Raw genomic sequence first — 17,941 nt, 5'->3', positions numbered from 1 at the left:
AAGGCTTCACTGGCTTAATTAGCAAGAAGCAGCCTAGTATGGTAGAAAGAGAATGCGAAAGGAGACTTGTTGCCCTCTCTGCTACTCAACTAGTTGTGGGACTTTAGCTAAATCACTTACCTTCTAAGTACCATCTGTAAACAAGGATACCCTAAAGGCAATAATAATAGGAGCATTTCTATAGCACCTTAAGGTTTAGAAAATGCTTTGCAGATAGAGATTAGCTCATTCGGTCCTCACGACAATCCTGGGAAGGGAAGTAGTGGTATCCAAATTTTACAGATGAGAAACTGAAGCAAAGAGGTTAAATGACTTGCTCAGGGTCACATAACTAGTGGGTGTATGAAGCTAGATTTCAACTTGACTTCCTGACACCAAGTTCAGCATTCTGTCTACTGTGCCACCCAGCTGCCTGGGAAAAAACCCATCTGCTCTTTTTTGAGAACCCTTCCAGTATCTCTCTCAAATTAGAATAATGACTTCAGGGATAAAAAGTATTTTTCAAGAGGTCAGCGAGTCCAGACCTTCATATCCATTCAAGAACACGGCCCAACCTAGAGAGAGATAGAAATAAATCCTAATTGCACAGTTTCCTAGTGAAAGAGAGTGTGATTCTTGGTAAACCCCTTTTTAGTATGTAACAAACCTCATTGTCAGGATGTGATTTTTTTTTCCCCGCATTTAAACAAAATTTCTTCTGTAGTTTTTGAGGAGAAACATTTTTGGCACTGAGCTCCCAGGATGCATAGAAAACCTCTGAATTCTTTTTCACAGGCGGTACAGTGATTGAAAAGGGAATAAAAAACAGAATCAGGAATGCTAGAATGGCTTTTAGAGACTGAAAGACAGAGTATAGAATTCCGTTACTCCAAGTTCATGATGTCTTTACCAAAGTTCTTAGCAGGAAATGTCCAGTTTTATCCCCAGCTGGGAGGCCTTGGATATGTTCTTGATATCATATCTGAAAATTTGAACAGGTTTGCCAACCCCAAAGTGATAGAATGTGGTCAAATAAGCCTCCGGTGTGGGACAGATGGTACCCCCAACATCTTGAGGGCTGGCCATGTATAGGGAGCAAATGATAGCGAGATCTCTTTCTGGAGTACAGAGGCACAGTGATCACCAGCAGGGAGGATAAGGAAGATCTTTAAGGAGGCCTGAACTTCAATTCTGGTACCCCGGGGACTGTCAGGAAGCCATACTGAGACCAGAGCTGATACAGCTCATCTAGTCAGCTGGAGGAGCCCTGTTTGCATAAGGAGCTGGATGAGGCATAGAGGCAAAGGGGGGACTCCTACATGAGAAGGAGATCGCATGCGTGGTTGGTTATAGCTGCAAAGGAAAAGGTCCTTTACATCTGTACAGTGTGGAAAGCACTGGGAATTTTTCTCAATTAGAATTGCCTTGTTAGTCACATTCTCAGCTATGTATCAATCACCAGTAGTATAATTTTTTTTTTTTAAAACCTTTACTTCTTTCTTGGAGTCAATAGTGTGTATTGGCTCCAAGGCAGAAGATTGGTAAGGGTAGGCAATGGGGGTCAAGTGACTTGCCCAGGGTCACACAGCTAGGAAGTGTCTGAGGCTGGATTTGAACCCAGAACCTCCCGTCTCTAGGCCTGGCTGTCATTCCACTGAGCTACCCAGATGCACCCCTTTTTTTTAATTTAAATTTTTTTTTAAAACCCTTACCTTCCACCTTGGAGTCAATAGTGTGTATTGGCTCCAAGGCAGAAGAGTGGTAAGGGTAGGCAATGGGGGTCAAGTGACTTGCCAAGCATCACACAGCTGGGAAGTGTCTGAGGCCAGATTTGAACCTAGGACCTCCCGTCTCTAGGCCTGGCTCTCAATCCACTGAGCTACCCAGCTGCCCCCAGTATAATCTTTTTTTAAACCCTTACCTTCCATCCTAGAATCAATACTATGTATTGGTAAGGGGTAGGCAGTAGGAGTTAAGTGACCTGCCCAAGGTCACACAGCTAGGATGTGCCTGCGGCCAGCTTTGAACATAGAGCCTCTCTCGTCTCTGGACCTGACTCTCAATTCACTGAGCTGCCTAGCTGCTCCCTCATCTGTAGTATAATCTTCCACAGAACAATGGAAAAGACGTGTAGTGAAAGAACAAGGTGAAAATCACAACAAAACCTGAAGAAATTACAAGAATTATCAGAATCTCTTTGGAATAGTTGTTAAGTCTCTTGTTCAGTATTGTTTGGCTCTGTGTGACCTTAGATCAACATTTTATACCACATTGTAAAATATATTTTAAATGAAAAATCATGAAATCAGAATTATGGATTGAGAGATTTTGGCAGTGAAGAACAATAAGAGATCTTTCTATGAAAACACAAGAGAAACACACATTTTTAAAGAAAGGAAGGGAACTAAGGTTAAAATCCAACACTGATATGCTTTCAATGATGATCTTGTGAGATAGGTAGTGCATGCATTATTGGCTCCATTTTATAAATCACAGGATTATAAATTTAGAAGTGAAAGGAACCTCAGAGGCTTCCTAATGTAGTTGTCTCATTTCATAAATTAGGAAATGGACCCAGAGAGTTTAAATAACTTGTCCAGTGTCAAAGAGCTAGCAAGTAGCAGAGCTGAGGAAGGTTCAAACTGAAATCCTCTGTCTTTAAAATTAAAACCAGCCCTCTTGCCATTATGCCATGCATGATACCTTTAAGATGAGAACAGGCCTTAGAAAGCTGAATGATTTGTCACGAAGGTAGGACTTAGATCTTTGCCTGATTTCCCTTTAGTCAAGTGGTCTGTCTGTTAAACCACACCTCTCATAAGTCAAATTTCTTTCCAAAGGCACCATGGTCATTTCCCAGAACCCCAAATGTACCCTTTAATTTCTGGTCTTCTAAGTATCTGCTTCTAATAATCAGAAATTTCAGTATGTGCTAAGCACACTGGGAATCTTGGAAAGGGATTCTATGGGCATGAAAAAATATTTTTAAAAATCTAACTTTCATATAATTTATATTTCAAGCTACTTACGCATTGAAATCTATAATTGGCTAAGTTTTTACTTTCATAAAGATGATTGGGATTTATTTTTCTAATGTTTGAAATAGGACGAGTCTTTAAAAAGTCCCTTTCTTTACAGGTATCAAAGCAAGTTAAAACTGATTCGTGCTAAGGAAGAAGACAGTGGCAATTATACTATTATGGCCCAAAATGAGGATGATATTAAGAACTATACTTTTCAACTTATAATTCAAGGTAAGTAAAGAGAATGATTATGATACTGGGGTTGACCTGGCATAAGAATAATGACATTCAGTCTCGTGAAACAACTGACCTCTTCCTTAATTTCTCCCATATAGAGAAGAGAAGTGCCATTGATGGCCACCATGTGCATGGCACCAAAGATGAGTGACACCATTGTGCTAGGAGAGGTCTGCCAGGTCATTTGGACCGAGGTGGCTCAGGGAGTCCACAGCCACTCTGAGAAAGGGTGTTAGTACTAGGGCCACCCTAATGCCAGCCTCTTCTTGTAGAGTCCACTAGCTAGAAGAAAAAGTAGATACCATGGATCCACTGGATATCCATAGATCCACTGTGGAATATTTAGAATTCAGAAGAGAGCCTTGGTATAATCCTTTCCTGTGTCTCCTAAGATTTCTATCACCAGGCTCAGATAGAAATGGACACTCTATGGTGTTTATTGACCAGAATGGCTCTCCCAAACTTAATATGTTACAAATCTGTGCCTCTCTGACCTCATAAGAGGACATTGGAACTTTCTTGAGGTGCCAGGTGTGGTGACCACCTCTGGGGATCACCAACTCTTTCAAAATTACACAAGGTGATTGACTAAATTGGGCATAATATAGAACTCAGGTGGCCATTTTTCCTTAAAAGAAAAGATAGTTTACAGCCCTAGAAATTCCAGCTAGGCAAAGGTGGATTATTTTGGTAATTAAAGCCTAAGGCTGCACTTAATATCTCCTTAAAAATTATCTTCTCAGAACTATCCATTCTCCCTTTGAGTTTAGTAATCGCAGTGCTTTTAAACTTTTGTTCTTTCTCATGAAGAGCACTAGAGGCCGTATTTGTAAACTCTGAAAACTTTCTCTACAGTTGGATTCATGTTCAATGATGAAGAGTTAGTAACCTCTCTTTTCTCCTATGGGGACAACATATAGGTTCTGAACTTTTGTTTTTAAAATGCACCCATGCATTAGAATGATACCACGCAACCTTGTCTTTTAGTTCCAGCTTCCATTCTGGACCTAGAGGATGACAATCATGGCTCTGCAGGGGGACAGACGGTCAAATGCATGGCAGAAGGGACACCGCTTCCAGTTGTGGAATGGATGGTTTGCAAGGACATTACAAAGTAAGAAGCCAATCATTCCTTTCTCTTTCCATTCCTTCTCTTGAATTAGAAATCCACCATGTTGACTTTGTTAGTTATTTTCTCATTCTTTGACTTCAGGAAAGCCTTAGAATCACACTGTCTATACACTTGAAGAGCATCTTATTGATCCCAGTCTATCTGTATTTTAACTCTTGCTTTCAGAGGAAGTTACTGGGGCAGGTAGGTGGCTGCGGTATACAGAGAGCCAGGCTTAGAGACAGGAGGTCCTGGTTTCAAATCTGATCTTAGCGCTTCCTAGCTATGTGACCCTGGAAAAGTCAGTTAATTAGCCCCCAATTGCCTAGCCGTTACTACTCTTCTGCCTTGGAAATGATATTTAGTATCAATTCCAAGATAGAAGGATAGAAGGTAAGGATTTAAAGAAAAAAAAAGGAAATTACTGCTAGATTATTAGATGTGATTGACATAAATTGTGGGCAAGAAGGGAGGATAAAAAGCAACTCTATATGCAGTCGAGCAGAGAAAAGACCAGCCATCTGAGAGGGCCTTAGGGGAATCAGCCCTTGTATCTGGAAAATGGGTGTCTAGAAAGAGAGTGGGCATTGTACGGTAGGGAGGAAGAAGGTAACCAGAAGGACTTCTTCAAAGAAGTGAGAAGTATTTATTTGAGTTACAAGATTTTGTATGAGTAGTGATTTTTTTTGCCCAACTTTTTATTTGCTCTCAATATTGTTAGCTGTCATATTTTCTCTAAGTGATATGCAGCTTATCTGATCTGTAAATTCCTAGTAGTGACATCTCCCAGGCAAAAGATACGTAGAGTTTATGTTTTTAGTATGTCAATCAATCATTTGAACATTTTTGAATTTTAGATGGTGTCTTAACACTTCCCCACTGATAAATACAGAGATTAAAAATAAGTTTTTATAATAATGTTAATAATACTAGTATTTAGTAATGATTAATAATTGTATAACAATTTCATATCATTCTAAACTTATTCCCACCTTGGGAGCTGGATCAGACAGGTACTATAAACCCCACTGTAGAGATGAGGAAATAAAGCCTTAGAGAAGGAAATTTCCAGTTAGTAATTGGCAAATGGAACTCCACTCAGGACAGCTTCTATCACAGATTTCATAGGAGCTTAGATTTAGATCTGGGAGATACATTAGATGCCATTTAGTTCACTTCATTTTACACATGAATGCAAGGCTCAGAGAGGTTGACCTCCCAAGTTCAAACAAGCAGGTACATGGCAGAGGTGAGACTTGAACTAGCTGCTTCCATTATACTTTCTTAGTTTAAAATAAGATGATTATGCAGTCTTCAAAAAATTCTTCTGAAGTTGTGCAAAGATGAGCAGTTTGTTCTGGATTATATGCTCTGTTAGCCTTGTAACTAATATTTTTATAAAGATTTTTTCCCCCAATTTGTTGCTTCCCTTCTAATTTTGGTTGCATTGGTTTTGTTCATACAAAACCTTTTTAATTTACTGTAATCAAAATTATTTCATGTAATATTTGACTATGTCTGTTTTTTTCTGTAGGTGTAATAATGAAACTTCATGGACACTTTTGGCCAGCAATATATCCGACATTATAGAAAAACAAGACAGCAGTATGGTGGAGAGCCAAGTGACCTTCAATAAAATTGAAGACACTATGGCTGTACGATGCCTAGCAAGGAACTTACTTGGTTCAGTGACTCGGGAACTGAAACTTGTGGCTCCTGGTGAGTTGGTGTTCAGTCAATAGAAGTGGCAGTAGCCTTTTAGTTTTGCACATACCCTCTTTCTCTCTCATCAATTTTATGGGATTAAAGGAGAAAGGTTCAGTGACTGGAACACTGGAATAGCAACTTTCATCTGTCATTCTCACAAATCCCTAAGTTGACAAAGCTCTTTCCTCAAAAAGTGTTTAAGTAATATCTCCATTTTGCAGATGAGAAAACAGACCCAAAGGGGTCAAATGGCTTGTGTGTGATCCTACAGCCAGTAAGTGTCAGAGCTGGGATAAGAAACTTGATTTTCAAGCCCCGTTCCTGCCTATACAAAAAGATACCACCTGGATAGAACTCTAAAGTTGTCATTTTTTTTTTCCATTTTTGATGATTCCTTTGTAACATCAGAATTTAAATTTCCCCAATTTTTGTAATTTTATTTTTAAAATATTCTTACGACTTAACATTGGTCTTTACCACATATGCATATAGTCCTGAAACAAGACAGATGAAAAATAACTGGGGGCGAGAGGAGCTAGGTTGCTCAGTGACTAAAAAGGAAAGCCTAGAGATGAGAGTTTCTGGGTTTAAAATTGACTTCAGATACTTCTTAGTCATATGACCCTGAACAAGTCATTTAACTCCTATTGCCCTTACCACTCTTCTGCCATGGAACCAATACTTAGTATCAATTCTAAGACAGAAGGTAAGGTAGCCAGCCCCTTGTCAGGATTGGGGAACCAGGGGGTGAGGGGGAATATAATAATAGGAGGGACTTTGTAAGGAGGTTGAAGGATGAAGAATGTGGATTCCAGTTTATTATTTTTGGAATGGGGGATGAACAGAAAGGGATGATGGGATGTTAAGATCTTTTGGGGTTTATGTGCATAGTTTACATAAACAGGAAGTCAAAGAATCTTCCAAAAAGAAGTACGTTTGACAAAGATCCAGAAGGAAATGCTGATGTTCTTCTTTTTCTTCAGCTATGCGTTCAGAATTGACAGTGGCTGCTTCAGTTCTAGTGCTGCTAGTGATTGTCATCTTTTCCCTCATTATCCTGATCGTCATATGGAAGCAGGTATGTACCGATAATGGGGAGCAGCCCCAGCTAAAGATGCTACAGCTAAACCCAACTTGGGTATAGTCTTCTAGTAATTTACCAACTTCTAAAACTGTTTACCCTTTCATTTGCAGAAACCCAGGTATGAAATCCGGTGGAGGGTCATCGAGTCCATCAGTCCTGATGGCCATGAATACATTTATGTGGACCCAATGCAGTTGCCTTATGACTCAAGATGGGAGTTTCCTAGAGATGGGTTAGTCCTTGGTAGGTGTTTTCTTTGTCCAACATCTTTTTCTCTCCCAAATCTTTGCCTTTTGTCTTAGAATCACCATTGGGTATTGGTTTCAAGGCAGAAAGCAGTAAGAACTAGGCAGTGGGGGTAAAGTGACTTGTCCAGAGTCACAGAGCTAGGAAGTATCTGAGGTCAGATTTGAACCCAGGACTTCTAGTTATTGGGCCTTGCTTTTAATCCTTGGATCCACCCCACTGCCCGTGCCAAACATCTTAACCTCCCTAGGACTGAGAAACAGCTTTGGTATTTCATTGAATCATAGATTAAGAGTTAGAAGGGATATTAGAGGTCATTTAGTCCAATCCCTTCCTTTTACAGCTGAGAAAATTTAGACTCAAGAAGTAAATAAGTTGGCCAAGTTCTCACAGGTAGTAATCACGAGAGGTATGTTTTGATTCTTGACTCCAGAGGACTTTCAACTCTGTTACTTAATTAGTACTCCTGAGCAAGATATGTAAAAGGCCAGGCTAGATGCTGCTGTGGAAATTTGCCTTTAGAAAGATCTCTGTAACTGAATTACAGCACTGATTTTTTTCCCCATCACATTGCCAAGTAAATTGCAATTTAAGGACGCTCAGACAAAAGAAAGAGTCTGTGTGGAGGCCTGGCAAAACATCTATCCAATGGCTTTTTATTGGGAATAACAGAAAATAAAACAATGTATTTCTGTAACTAAAAAGGAACAGATGATACACAAATGAAGGCAACCACTAAAGAGATTTTGATCCAATACATTTCGAGAATGCCTATATTCCTTCTGTCAGGAAAAAAAAATTGTGGGATTTTTTTTTTAAAGCAAGAAAAGCAAAAACAGCCAAATTGAAAGCTAAAACTCATTACCAACTTTCCATTTCAATCTTGGGCTTAGATGAAGAGAAAGATACTCTAGTTCTTGAGAACAGATTTTGATCGAGTTATGAATGAAAGAACTCAGGACATCAGAAAACCTCACTGTGATAGCTATTGGTGCTACCTACCGTGAGAGCTCAGCTGGCGCTTAACTTAATGTGAAAATATGAATGCATCTTCTACATTTATGAATCACTGGCTGAATTTAGTGTTCATCTTTGGCTGCTTGATCTGCACTCAAGAACGGCACTCTAGCTGGTCCCATATTCAAACACATAAATACATGGGAAGCAACCTAATTCTCTCTCTCTCTGCGTGTGCGCACGTGTGTGTGTGTGTGTGTGTGTGTGTGTGCCTGCGCGCATGCACTTCTATATTATATATATATATATATAAAATTTTAAAAATTAATTTAATCTAATTTAAATTCAAAGAAATAAAATGCTAATGGAATGAAATCTGTAGCAACCCTGCATCGAGGGCAATGATGCTGATGCCAGTTCAATGAAACCTTGATTAGTCTTTTTTTTTTTTTTAAACCCACACTGTCTGTCTTAGTAATAACTCTAAGACAGAGGGGCAAAGACTAAGCTAATGGAGTTAAGTGACATACCCAGGATCATACAGCTAGAAAATGTTTAAAGGCAAATTTTAATCCAGGTCCTCCCAGCTCCGGGACTAGTGCTCTATCCATTGCCCCACCTAGTTATCCCAAAATATAGTCTTATTCAAACACTTTTCCAAACTGAAACTGTCCTCTACAGGAACCTAGGTTTAAAATCTTAGTTGTCTAAAGTCTGGGATGAATTGGAAATGATCACTTATTGCCGTGCTGGAACCACAGTTGTTAGAATTGAGGATATTGAATGGTTTGGCTAAGGATAGTACTGGGTCTCTGTGAAGGAATCCTTCAGATTCTATTATTCTAAAATAGATTAGGGGCCAACAGATCTCTTTACTTTATCTGGATTTGGAGGTCTTGTCTCTTGTTTACTGTTCTTTGGTTCTGTGAATGAGACTAGCTCTGGAGCTTGATAGATGGATGCCGCACTACACTTTGGTTCCTTTCTCCCTCTCCTCCTCCAATCAGATTTTCTCTGTTAGACTTGATGTCTCCGAGGTAAATTATCTACCTGACTTCTCCTTGCTACATCCCAACTTCCAATGGACCTCGGTAGGGGTTTTATTTACAAGGAAAGCAGAGTTTATATCATGAAGCAGGAATAGTTACTTGAAAGTTCACAAATGAACTGACCAATCAAAGCTGGTCAACATCGAACTTCCTAAACTAGTCCAGTACTTTATTGTTGCATCTCTGTAGACTTTGACATGAAAGTTTCAGGAAACCCCAGCTCCTAAACCTTAAAGAACCTCCTCCTAGGAAACTGGCCCGTGGCCCATCCGACTCACCACTGGGTATGGTTCAGTGGCCTTACTCTACGTGGGATAACTCTAACTCTCTCTTTTCCTGACTTTCCATCTGTCATGTGATAATTATGATGACTATATTATTGAACGCCTCCCTCGCAAGTTATGAATCCGAAAAATATTAATACAACACACAGGTGATTGCAGAAAATATGGAACTATTTTGTGATCTTAATTTCATTTAGTAGATGTGATCTACAAAGTTGTCTGATGTGTGTGCCCAGAAGTTTAAGAGGGTTACCACATGTCACAAGGCTAGTATCAGATCAGATCGTTACCCGGGTATTTCTGATTAGGAGCAGATTAGAATGAATATCCACCAACAATTCCCCAAAGTTGAAAAAGAAAACCCATTTTTTACACTCTATCAGGCAATCTCCATTTTACTTTTGAAAACGTAAATTCTGTACGTCAGTTTCGACCAGGTTGTGGACAGACGACTGCCCGAAGGCCAAAACCACATGTTTTTGTGGCCCCTTGAGCTAGTGAGGGTTTTTATACTTTAAAATACAACAGCAATGTAGGCTGCAGTTTGCTAACCTCTGCTTAGAAACAGAGGTATCCCATTTTTAATAGCATTCGTCTGGAATAATATAAGGCTGTAAGTCTGTGAGAATTTGCATAGCCTCCGAAGAATCAGAGATGCAGACACTACAGTTCTAGGTCCAGTATATTTTAAAATCTCAATTTATAAACTAGGGAAATATTGAATGTCCGGTGCTGTGAAGGGTACCCCCAAAAGGCAGGAAATATCAGACAGCTCCTGTCCTCAAGGAGCTAACATACATAATTAGAGAACAAGACAGCAGATGACAAAGTGCTAATGAGAGAAGATTATTCACATTTACAAACAGACCCCTTGTACTAGACTGATTTAAATAGCAAGTCCCCCATGCCTTTAAAATGCAATTGGATTAACACATAATTTTGTATAAACACATTTTTGCATAAAGCAAAGTATACCCTGATCAGAAGCTGCCTGATGATGATGATGATCTAGCTTTCATCCCTGCAAACTTCACTGTTAGATGTACGCTCTTCAAGGGTATGGCAATCTGGGGGAGGGTGGGGCAGGTGTTTCAGTGAATTGAGAGCCAGGCTGGAGGGCCTGGGTTCAAATTTGAACCCAGATACTTCCTACCTGTGTGACCCCGGGCAAGTCACTTGACCCCCATTGCCCAGCCCTTACCGCTCTTCTGCTTCAGAATCAATACACAATGTTGATTCTAAGATGGAAGGTAAAGGGTTAAAAAAAAAGAGTATTCCTATTTTTCCCTGATGCTTAGCACAATCCTGTAGATACTGTGAGGTATAGACACACCTGGAGGAAGATGTAGTTACCTGAAATTGTGTATCAATATCTACGAAATAAAATGAAAAGGATTTTTTGGTTTTGTTATTAAAGAAAAAGTGGAGAAATTTAAATGAAACAGAAAATATGAGTTTTCTTCTCGTGTGATTCTTGACAGTAAACAGTATATGAAATATCACTATTTTGTGGAGAAAAAAAAGGGATACAAGAACCAAAGGGCTTTTTGAAGGTATTTGCTGAATGAAGCTAGCTAAAGCTGGTCTATGGACGTCTGACCCAGGGAGGGAACCTGTGATAGAACTGTAGTGTTGTGTGCAGATGCAAAGCATGGAATCCCTGCAAAGGTACAGGGAGAGCCTCACCCAAAGTTCTCCAGGGGGGTCAGTGTAGTTTCACCTGGGACAAGAAGCATTCATCAAGGTGCTACTGGCAGGAGTCTTGTTGGGTCAAGAGAAAGGTCACTTCTTGTGTCCTTGCCCCTCCCTTGTGTTTTGAGAAGAGTTTGCCTTCTTGGAAGAATGCTGTGGCAGTGGGGACCTTAGAGGAGTCCCACCACATGGAGTTTCAGGCTGATGATGAATATTTCTTGTTGAAATGGGGAATGACAGTCACTACAAGGAGCCAGAGACCTCCGGGCACCTTTTAGCATTCTGAGGAGAAGCCCCTTTTGTCCCAGTTAGCTACAGCTCTTGGTGGTGTACCGCCATTGAGAAGGGCTGCAAGCTCATTTCTCTCTACTATCTTTAACTTGCAAATGTTATATGATCAAAACAAATACCCTAATGCCGTTCTCCGAGGCCTCTGGTCGGTTTTTGGCATAAGATGCTGGAGGAATAATTATGTTCACTCCCATCACTCACACATATAGGAATGCTGAGGGGTAGTAAATAACGCTAAGGTGATGTTTAACACTTGAGTGAATTAATGATTTATGTTCCCTTTAGGCCGAATCTTGGGCTCAGGTGCATTTGGAAAAGTGGTGGAAGGAACCGCCTATGGATTAAGCCGTTCCCAACCTGTGATGAAGGTGGCGGTGAAAATGTTAAAACGTAAGAATGGAGCATTTTTTAAAATTGCTGGCACTCTACTCTCTTTCACAATAATCCTGAAGAGGATACAATGATCATTAAATCATCAAATTGGTTTGAACATTGTAGTCGTTACCTGGAAATCTTAGGAGTCTTCTTTACCTCTGAAACTTTGCTTCTTTTCTGCAACTGTATCTCTTTTTTGAAGCCTAAAGAGTTTTACAGAAACAAAAGAAAACACTATTATCCATGGCACAATTTAAAGAAACTCTTACCATTCTGATTAGATGAGTATATCTCAGTAGTAATATTACTGGTCATTGTTGCATTAACAATGGGATCAGATCTTGGTTGAAAGGGGATTAATTATCCTTCCAATTTATCGGTTGTCTCAAATTTTCTTCTTTTTACTGTTCTTTTTTTGGACATTTCCTCACTCATTAGCACATTCACCCAGGAGAGCAGAGAAAATGAATGAAATGAATTTCAAATATATCCATTTTTCTGTTTGTCACTGCTCTTATTAAAAGTTAGAGAAAGAAGAAGAAAAACATGAATGTCCTTCAGTACTCCAGTAGTTCTAGCATATTCCCTCGACTGATGCAGATTGTAACCCATCCTTGTCTGCCCATCCAATCTGACTTTCCTCTTTGTCCGCCTGTAAATTCTCCTCAGGGGAACCACCCTTGGGCATGTGAGGAGCCTGGGACCTTCTTTCCATCACATTTACAGTTTTTAATGTACTTCATTGATTTTAGTTGTCTTTATTCTCCTCTACTTCACCTCCATCAATATAATGAAACATCTACAGTTGGTTTAAATGGTTTCTCTTTACCATAAAGGCTAGCGACTAGATGCCCGACCTCCTTCTCCTTCCAATTTAAGATATCCCTCTATAGACAGAGCATAAATAAAACAGAGTGCACGATGATGGAATTAATGCTTTTTTGACTTCAATGATGTAATATTGGCCTTTTGTAAGAACAGAGGCTGTCCAGCTCAACTTAAATGATGTGGTTTCTTTCTTCAACAGCCACAGCCAGATCCAGTGAAAAACAGGCTCTCATGTCAGAACTGAAGATTATGACTCACCTGGGACCCCATTTAAATATCGTAAATCTTTTAGGAGCCTGTACCAAGTCAGGTAGGTTTGACGATCTGGGAATAAATATTTTGACTTTGGTTTTGAATATGATTGAACGTGTCAATCTCCTTCCCATCTCCGACATACACATATGCCAATGACCATGTGTGTTTTCATTTGAGTTGTCTGAAGTCTTACAAGGTTTGCTCAGAGTTCACTGTCTAGGAGCATCTAGGTGGCTCATTGGATTGAGAGTCAGGCCTAGAGAATCTGGGTTCAAATATGACCTCAGACATTTCCCAGCTGTGTGACCCTGGGCAAGTCACTTGGTCCCCATTGCTTATCCCTTCCCGCTCTTCTGCCTTGGAACCAATACATAGTATTGATTCCAAGATGGAAGGTCAGGGTTAAAAAAAAAAAGTTCGTTGTCTTTGAGCAGAAGCGTGAATGTTTCTCAATAGAGGGACTATTTGACTTCTTTTTTGTCCTGGAATTTGCTTCTCCTTGTTATAGTCATTTTCACTTTCTTTTTTGTTCTTCCAGGGCCCATTTATATCATCACTGAATACTGCTTCTATGGGGATTTAGTCAACTACCTGCATAAGAACAGAGACAACTTCCTGAGCCACCATCCAGAGAAGACAAAGAAAGAGCTGGACATCTTTGGGATGAACTCCGCTGATGAAAGCACTAGGAGGTGAGAGTTTATTATCTTGCCAAGTTTAAGTCTTTCCAGATAGAAAGTGTAGATACTATTGCTAAGTAATCTTCTGTCAACAAAATTTGGACCATGGTGTATTCATGACTGTTCAGCCGGTTAGCCCAATTTGAATGAGCCATTCTTCTCGGCATCGTATGGGAAGATCTTGCCTGGTTTGAATGGACGCTATAGATAGAAGGGTTCTTGGAGCCACTTGCCTGTGGCCACTTAGACACCACTTAAGTTCTGTAAAATGTGGTATGGCTGAGGGAGGCAAAACAGAGGCTAGTTATGACTTGGGATGTTGAGCTCTTCACGCCCGGCTGTTACTGGGTTTCTTTGCTGGGGACATTTAGTCTCTTTGTGTCCTGGAGCCTCTGGTGGCACCAAGAGAAGCGATTCCCTTTGTAGAAGCACGAGATACATAACCAGATGTGAAATGCCTTGGAATGCCAAGTGAGAGTTTATTGAGTCCCCTCTGTCCTTAAGAGCTGTCCTCTTAGTGGACAGCTGTGTGGAGGACATGAAACGTCGTTTTCATAGAGAGTTCTTGTCACTGATTTATTTGAAGGGGAAGATTGGATCACATCTGCTTTTGTGTATTTCCAGCTATGTCATTTTATCCTTTGAAAACAATGGGGATTATATGGACATGAAGCAAGCTGACACCACACAATACGTTCCCATGCTGGAGAGAAAACAGGGCTCTAAATATTCAGATATCCAAAGATCGATGTATGATCGGCCTGCGTCGTACAAGAAGAAATCTGTATCAGGTAAATGGGAAAGGGCCCTTCTGCAGTATTCGAATACAGCAGCATTCCCATATGTACGTGACAGCTTTCTTGAGCAAATGATCCACCCTGGGTAGGGGTAATGACAATTACCTTTCATCGTTTCATCTTGACTTACCTTGACCTCATTTCCCCCCCTCCATTAAATGGATGATAAAATTATTGGCTCGGGATCAGCTGGGTGGCTCAGTGGATTGAGAGCCAGGCCCACAGATGGGAAGTCCTGAGTTCCAATCTGGCCTCAGACACTTCCTAATTGTGTGACCCTGGGCAAGTCACTTGACCCCCCATTGCCTAGCTCTTACCACTCTTCTGCCTTGGAACCAATACCAAGGCAGAAGGTAAGGGTTTTAAAAAATTAAAATTAAAAAAAAAGTATTGGCTCAACCCAGAGGATTTTCAGCATCATTATAGGATGACTGACGATTTTTAGATGTTAAGATATAATAACTGCCTACGTATAATGTTTTAAAGCTTACAAAGTACTTTACTAAACATGTCACTTCATTTGAGCCTCATTTACATGTCCTAATTTGTAAAATTTGCAATACAACATACTCATGTAATATCTTATATTTCTCCAGTTTCACAGCATTCACTACTAGTTGCCAAATGGATGAATTTCTAACCCCCTTTTACAGATTATGCTAGGATAGTGACTTCCTTCTCTATGCACTTTTTTTTAAACTCTTACCTTCCATCTTAAAATCAATACTATGTTTTGGTTCCAAGGCAGAAGAGTTGGTAAGGGCTAAGCAATGTGGGTTAAGTGACTTGCCCAGGGTCACACAGCTAGGAATTATCTGAGGCCAGATTTAACTACAGGACCTCACATAATTAAGACTGGCTGTCAATCCACTGAGCCACCTACCTGCCCCTTTTTGCCATGCACTTTAAGAATTGTCCACATCATTTCCCAGCCAGAGCTTGGCTCTAAGTAGAAGGAGAACCCGAGTCACTCTAAATCTTAGACTAAGTTGGCAGCTAGAGTCTACTTTTACAGATTTCACTAGCCAGCAGAAATCAGTGCATGGCTAGAGTCGTTCTTCTCTGAAAATTTTCAAAAAAGAATTAAGAACTGTTGGCACAGACAGCTTCCTTCTTCCCCTAAAATTCTGGGAACATTTCAAGTCATACTAGCTGAGAAAAATGGATAAGTTTCAACCAAACTAAAGCAAGATTTGACACAGACCTGAGGATTGCTATCATATCTAAAGTGATATTCGAGGATTTTTTTAAACAAAATAATAGAAAGAGAAAGATATGAACCAAATTATATTGTAGGAAAATAGCACTTTTCCTTTTTATTATTTTTCTATAGCGCCTAGAAATGGCTGTCTTCATAGAGGAAAACACCATCTTTCTTTCTTTCTTTCTTTCTTTCTTTCTTTCTTTCTTTCTTTCTTTCTGTAGTTGGCAAGAATCTGGTCATAAAGAAAAGAAATTTGGAAATTGGATAATAAGATATTTGTAGGACATTAACTTAGTCCTTCTTGAAAAGCGCTCCAAATACATCCATGTGGCTAGGAAACATTTTTGTAGTGGTTTTCTCTGAGGAAAGAACCTTCCTGTGATCTGAGTGTTCTTACAGTGGGAAGAAAGTCTTCCTTCACTTCTGTTGTTTATCCTCATGTCATTCAATTCACTCCTAACAGCCTCTCTTATTTTACAACAGACCCAGAAGTGAAAAACCTCCTTTCCGATGATAGCTCAGAAGGTCTCAGTCTTTTGGATCTGCTAAGCTTCACCTATCAAGTAGCCCGAGGAATGGAGTTTTTGGCTTCGAAAAATGTAAGTGCCTTCAAGAGACTAAGAACAAGGAGTGTCTAGCCCTGAGTTGGGGGATGAGGGAGGGAAGCCTTAGGAATTGTGTCTTTGGGGGAAGAAGAAGGCGATTCCAAGCAAAAGTAGTTACTTTTTTCTTATAGAGAAAAAGCTCCTGCATAGATTAGGGTACAAGTAGAAGGGGAATTCCGAGTACCTCTCCTTTATTCAGCTATCTCACCATCACTGATGTCAGTCTTTGTGATGAAAACCACAGTAGGTTGATGGTTGATGGTACTGTCTTATGGTTATGTAGACTTTCCTTGGCAATATCTAGAAGAGTGGAAAGTCTTTTCTTTTTCAAGATTGGGGGCATGGTTGGGAATGGGTAGAAAGCAGGAAGGCTCTCAGCCCCATTGCACGAGCCAGCTCTTTAATGGTGCGTGTATCTCTGTACAGTGTGTGCACCGTGATCTGGCTGCTCGGAATGTCCTTCTGGCTCAAGGAAAAATCGTGAAGATTTGTGACTTTGGCCTGGCCAGAGACATCATGCATGATTCCAACTATGTGTCCAAGGGCAGTGTAAGTATCTGGTCCATTTAATTGGCTTCTCCTTTTCTTTTTAGAATTATTAGATTACAGAACCTACCTCTTCTGGGTAACTAAGGATAGTGATGTCATGTTGGGAATGGAGTTGGGCCCAGCAGAAAGAATGGACTAAAATCATGACGTTATGCCATGATCTGTTCATTTCTGTCATGTTCACATGTGGCTTCAGTTTCTCTAGCTGTTGGTTCTATGGCAATTCATGTGGACTGTTTTATGCCCCAAAACATGGATTGAAGATGCCATTTTGATTCTGCAGGCATATACCTGGGTAAACAGAAACTCCTTAAAATAGACCAATTGTTTTTGAAAAGTTAACATGATATATTGGAAAAAGGACTGAGCTGTATGCGAGTCATCCTGAATTTTCATCATGGTTTTGTAATATCCATGTAACTCTGGGCAAGCCAATTCACCTGTTTGGGTCTTTTATTCCTCATCTTTCAGATGGCTTCTGAGGTCCTTTCTAACTCTCAATTATATATTTTATTTTTTAAAAACCCTTATCTTGTGTCTTAGAATTGATACTAAGTATCAAATTCCAAGCAGAACAGTAAGGTCTAGGCAATTGGACTTAGGTGACTTGTCCAGGGTCACACAGCTAGGAGGTATCTGAGACCACATTTGAACCCAGTTCTCCTGACTCCAGGCCTGGCTCTCTATCTGCTGAGCCATCTAGCTGCCCCTAGATTATATATTTTATGGTTAGGGTATGTCTGGAGAGACCACAGAATATTTGGCACAATGACAACATATTTTGATTTTCATAATGGAATATAGTCTGTAACCTACAGTTCCAGCTTTGATCCTGTATAACTCACTTTAATGAGACTTTATAGACACTTCATGGTCCTTCTCCCAATCTCTCTCTCTCTCTCCCTCCCTCCCTCTTTCTCTCCCTCCCTCCATCCATCTCTCTCTCTCTCTCTCTCTCTCTCTCTCTCTCTCTCTCTCTCTCTCTCTC

The 17,941-nt window shown here is 40.1% G+C and overlaps 1 protein-coding gene across 1 annotated transcript in view; it reads left to right on the top strand.

Annotated features, from left to right (window-relative positions):
• PDGFRA (platelet derived growth factor receptor alpha) overlaps positions 1 to 17,941 on the top strand; it is a 51,038-nt gene that overhangs the window by 23,171 nt on the left and 9,926 nt on the right. The window contains exons 8-18 of the mRNA XM_044681729.1: positions 3,118 to 3,233; positions 4,227 to 4,353; positions 5,885 to 6,069; positions 7,041 to 7,135; positions 7,252 to 7,384; positions 11,946 to 12,050; positions 13,063 to 13,173; positions 13,657 to 13,810; positions 14,423 to 14,589; positions 16,283 to 16,398; positions 16,831 to 16,957. Coding sequence (XP_044537664.1) covers positions 3,118 to 3,233; positions 4,227 to 4,353; positions 5,885 to 6,069; positions 7,041 to 7,135; positions 7,252 to 7,384; positions 11,946 to 12,050; positions 13,063 to 13,173; positions 13,657 to 13,810; positions 14,423 to 14,589; positions 16,283 to 16,398; positions 16,831 to 16,957 — 1,436 coding nt within the window. The remainder of the gene's footprint in view (positions 1 to 3,117; positions 3,234 to 4,226; positions 4,354 to 5,884; positions 6,070 to 7,040; positions 7,136 to 7,251; positions 7,385 to 11,945; positions 12,051 to 13,062; positions 13,174 to 13,656; positions 13,811 to 14,422; positions 14,590 to 16,282; positions 16,399 to 16,830; positions 16,958 to 17,941) is intronic.

This window comes from Gracilinanus agilis, chromosome 6 (genome assembly GCF_016433145.1).
Source record: "Gracilinanus agilis isolate LMUSP501 chromosome 6, AgileGrace, whole genome shotgun sequence".
NCBI classification, from domain to species: domain Eukaryota; kingdom Metazoa; phylum Chordata; class Mammalia; order Didelphimorphia; family Didelphidae; genus Gracilinanus; species Gracilinanus agilis.
The sequence above is the reverse complement of the archived record's forward strand: the minus strand, read 5'-3'. Positions and strand labels throughout refer to the sequence as shown.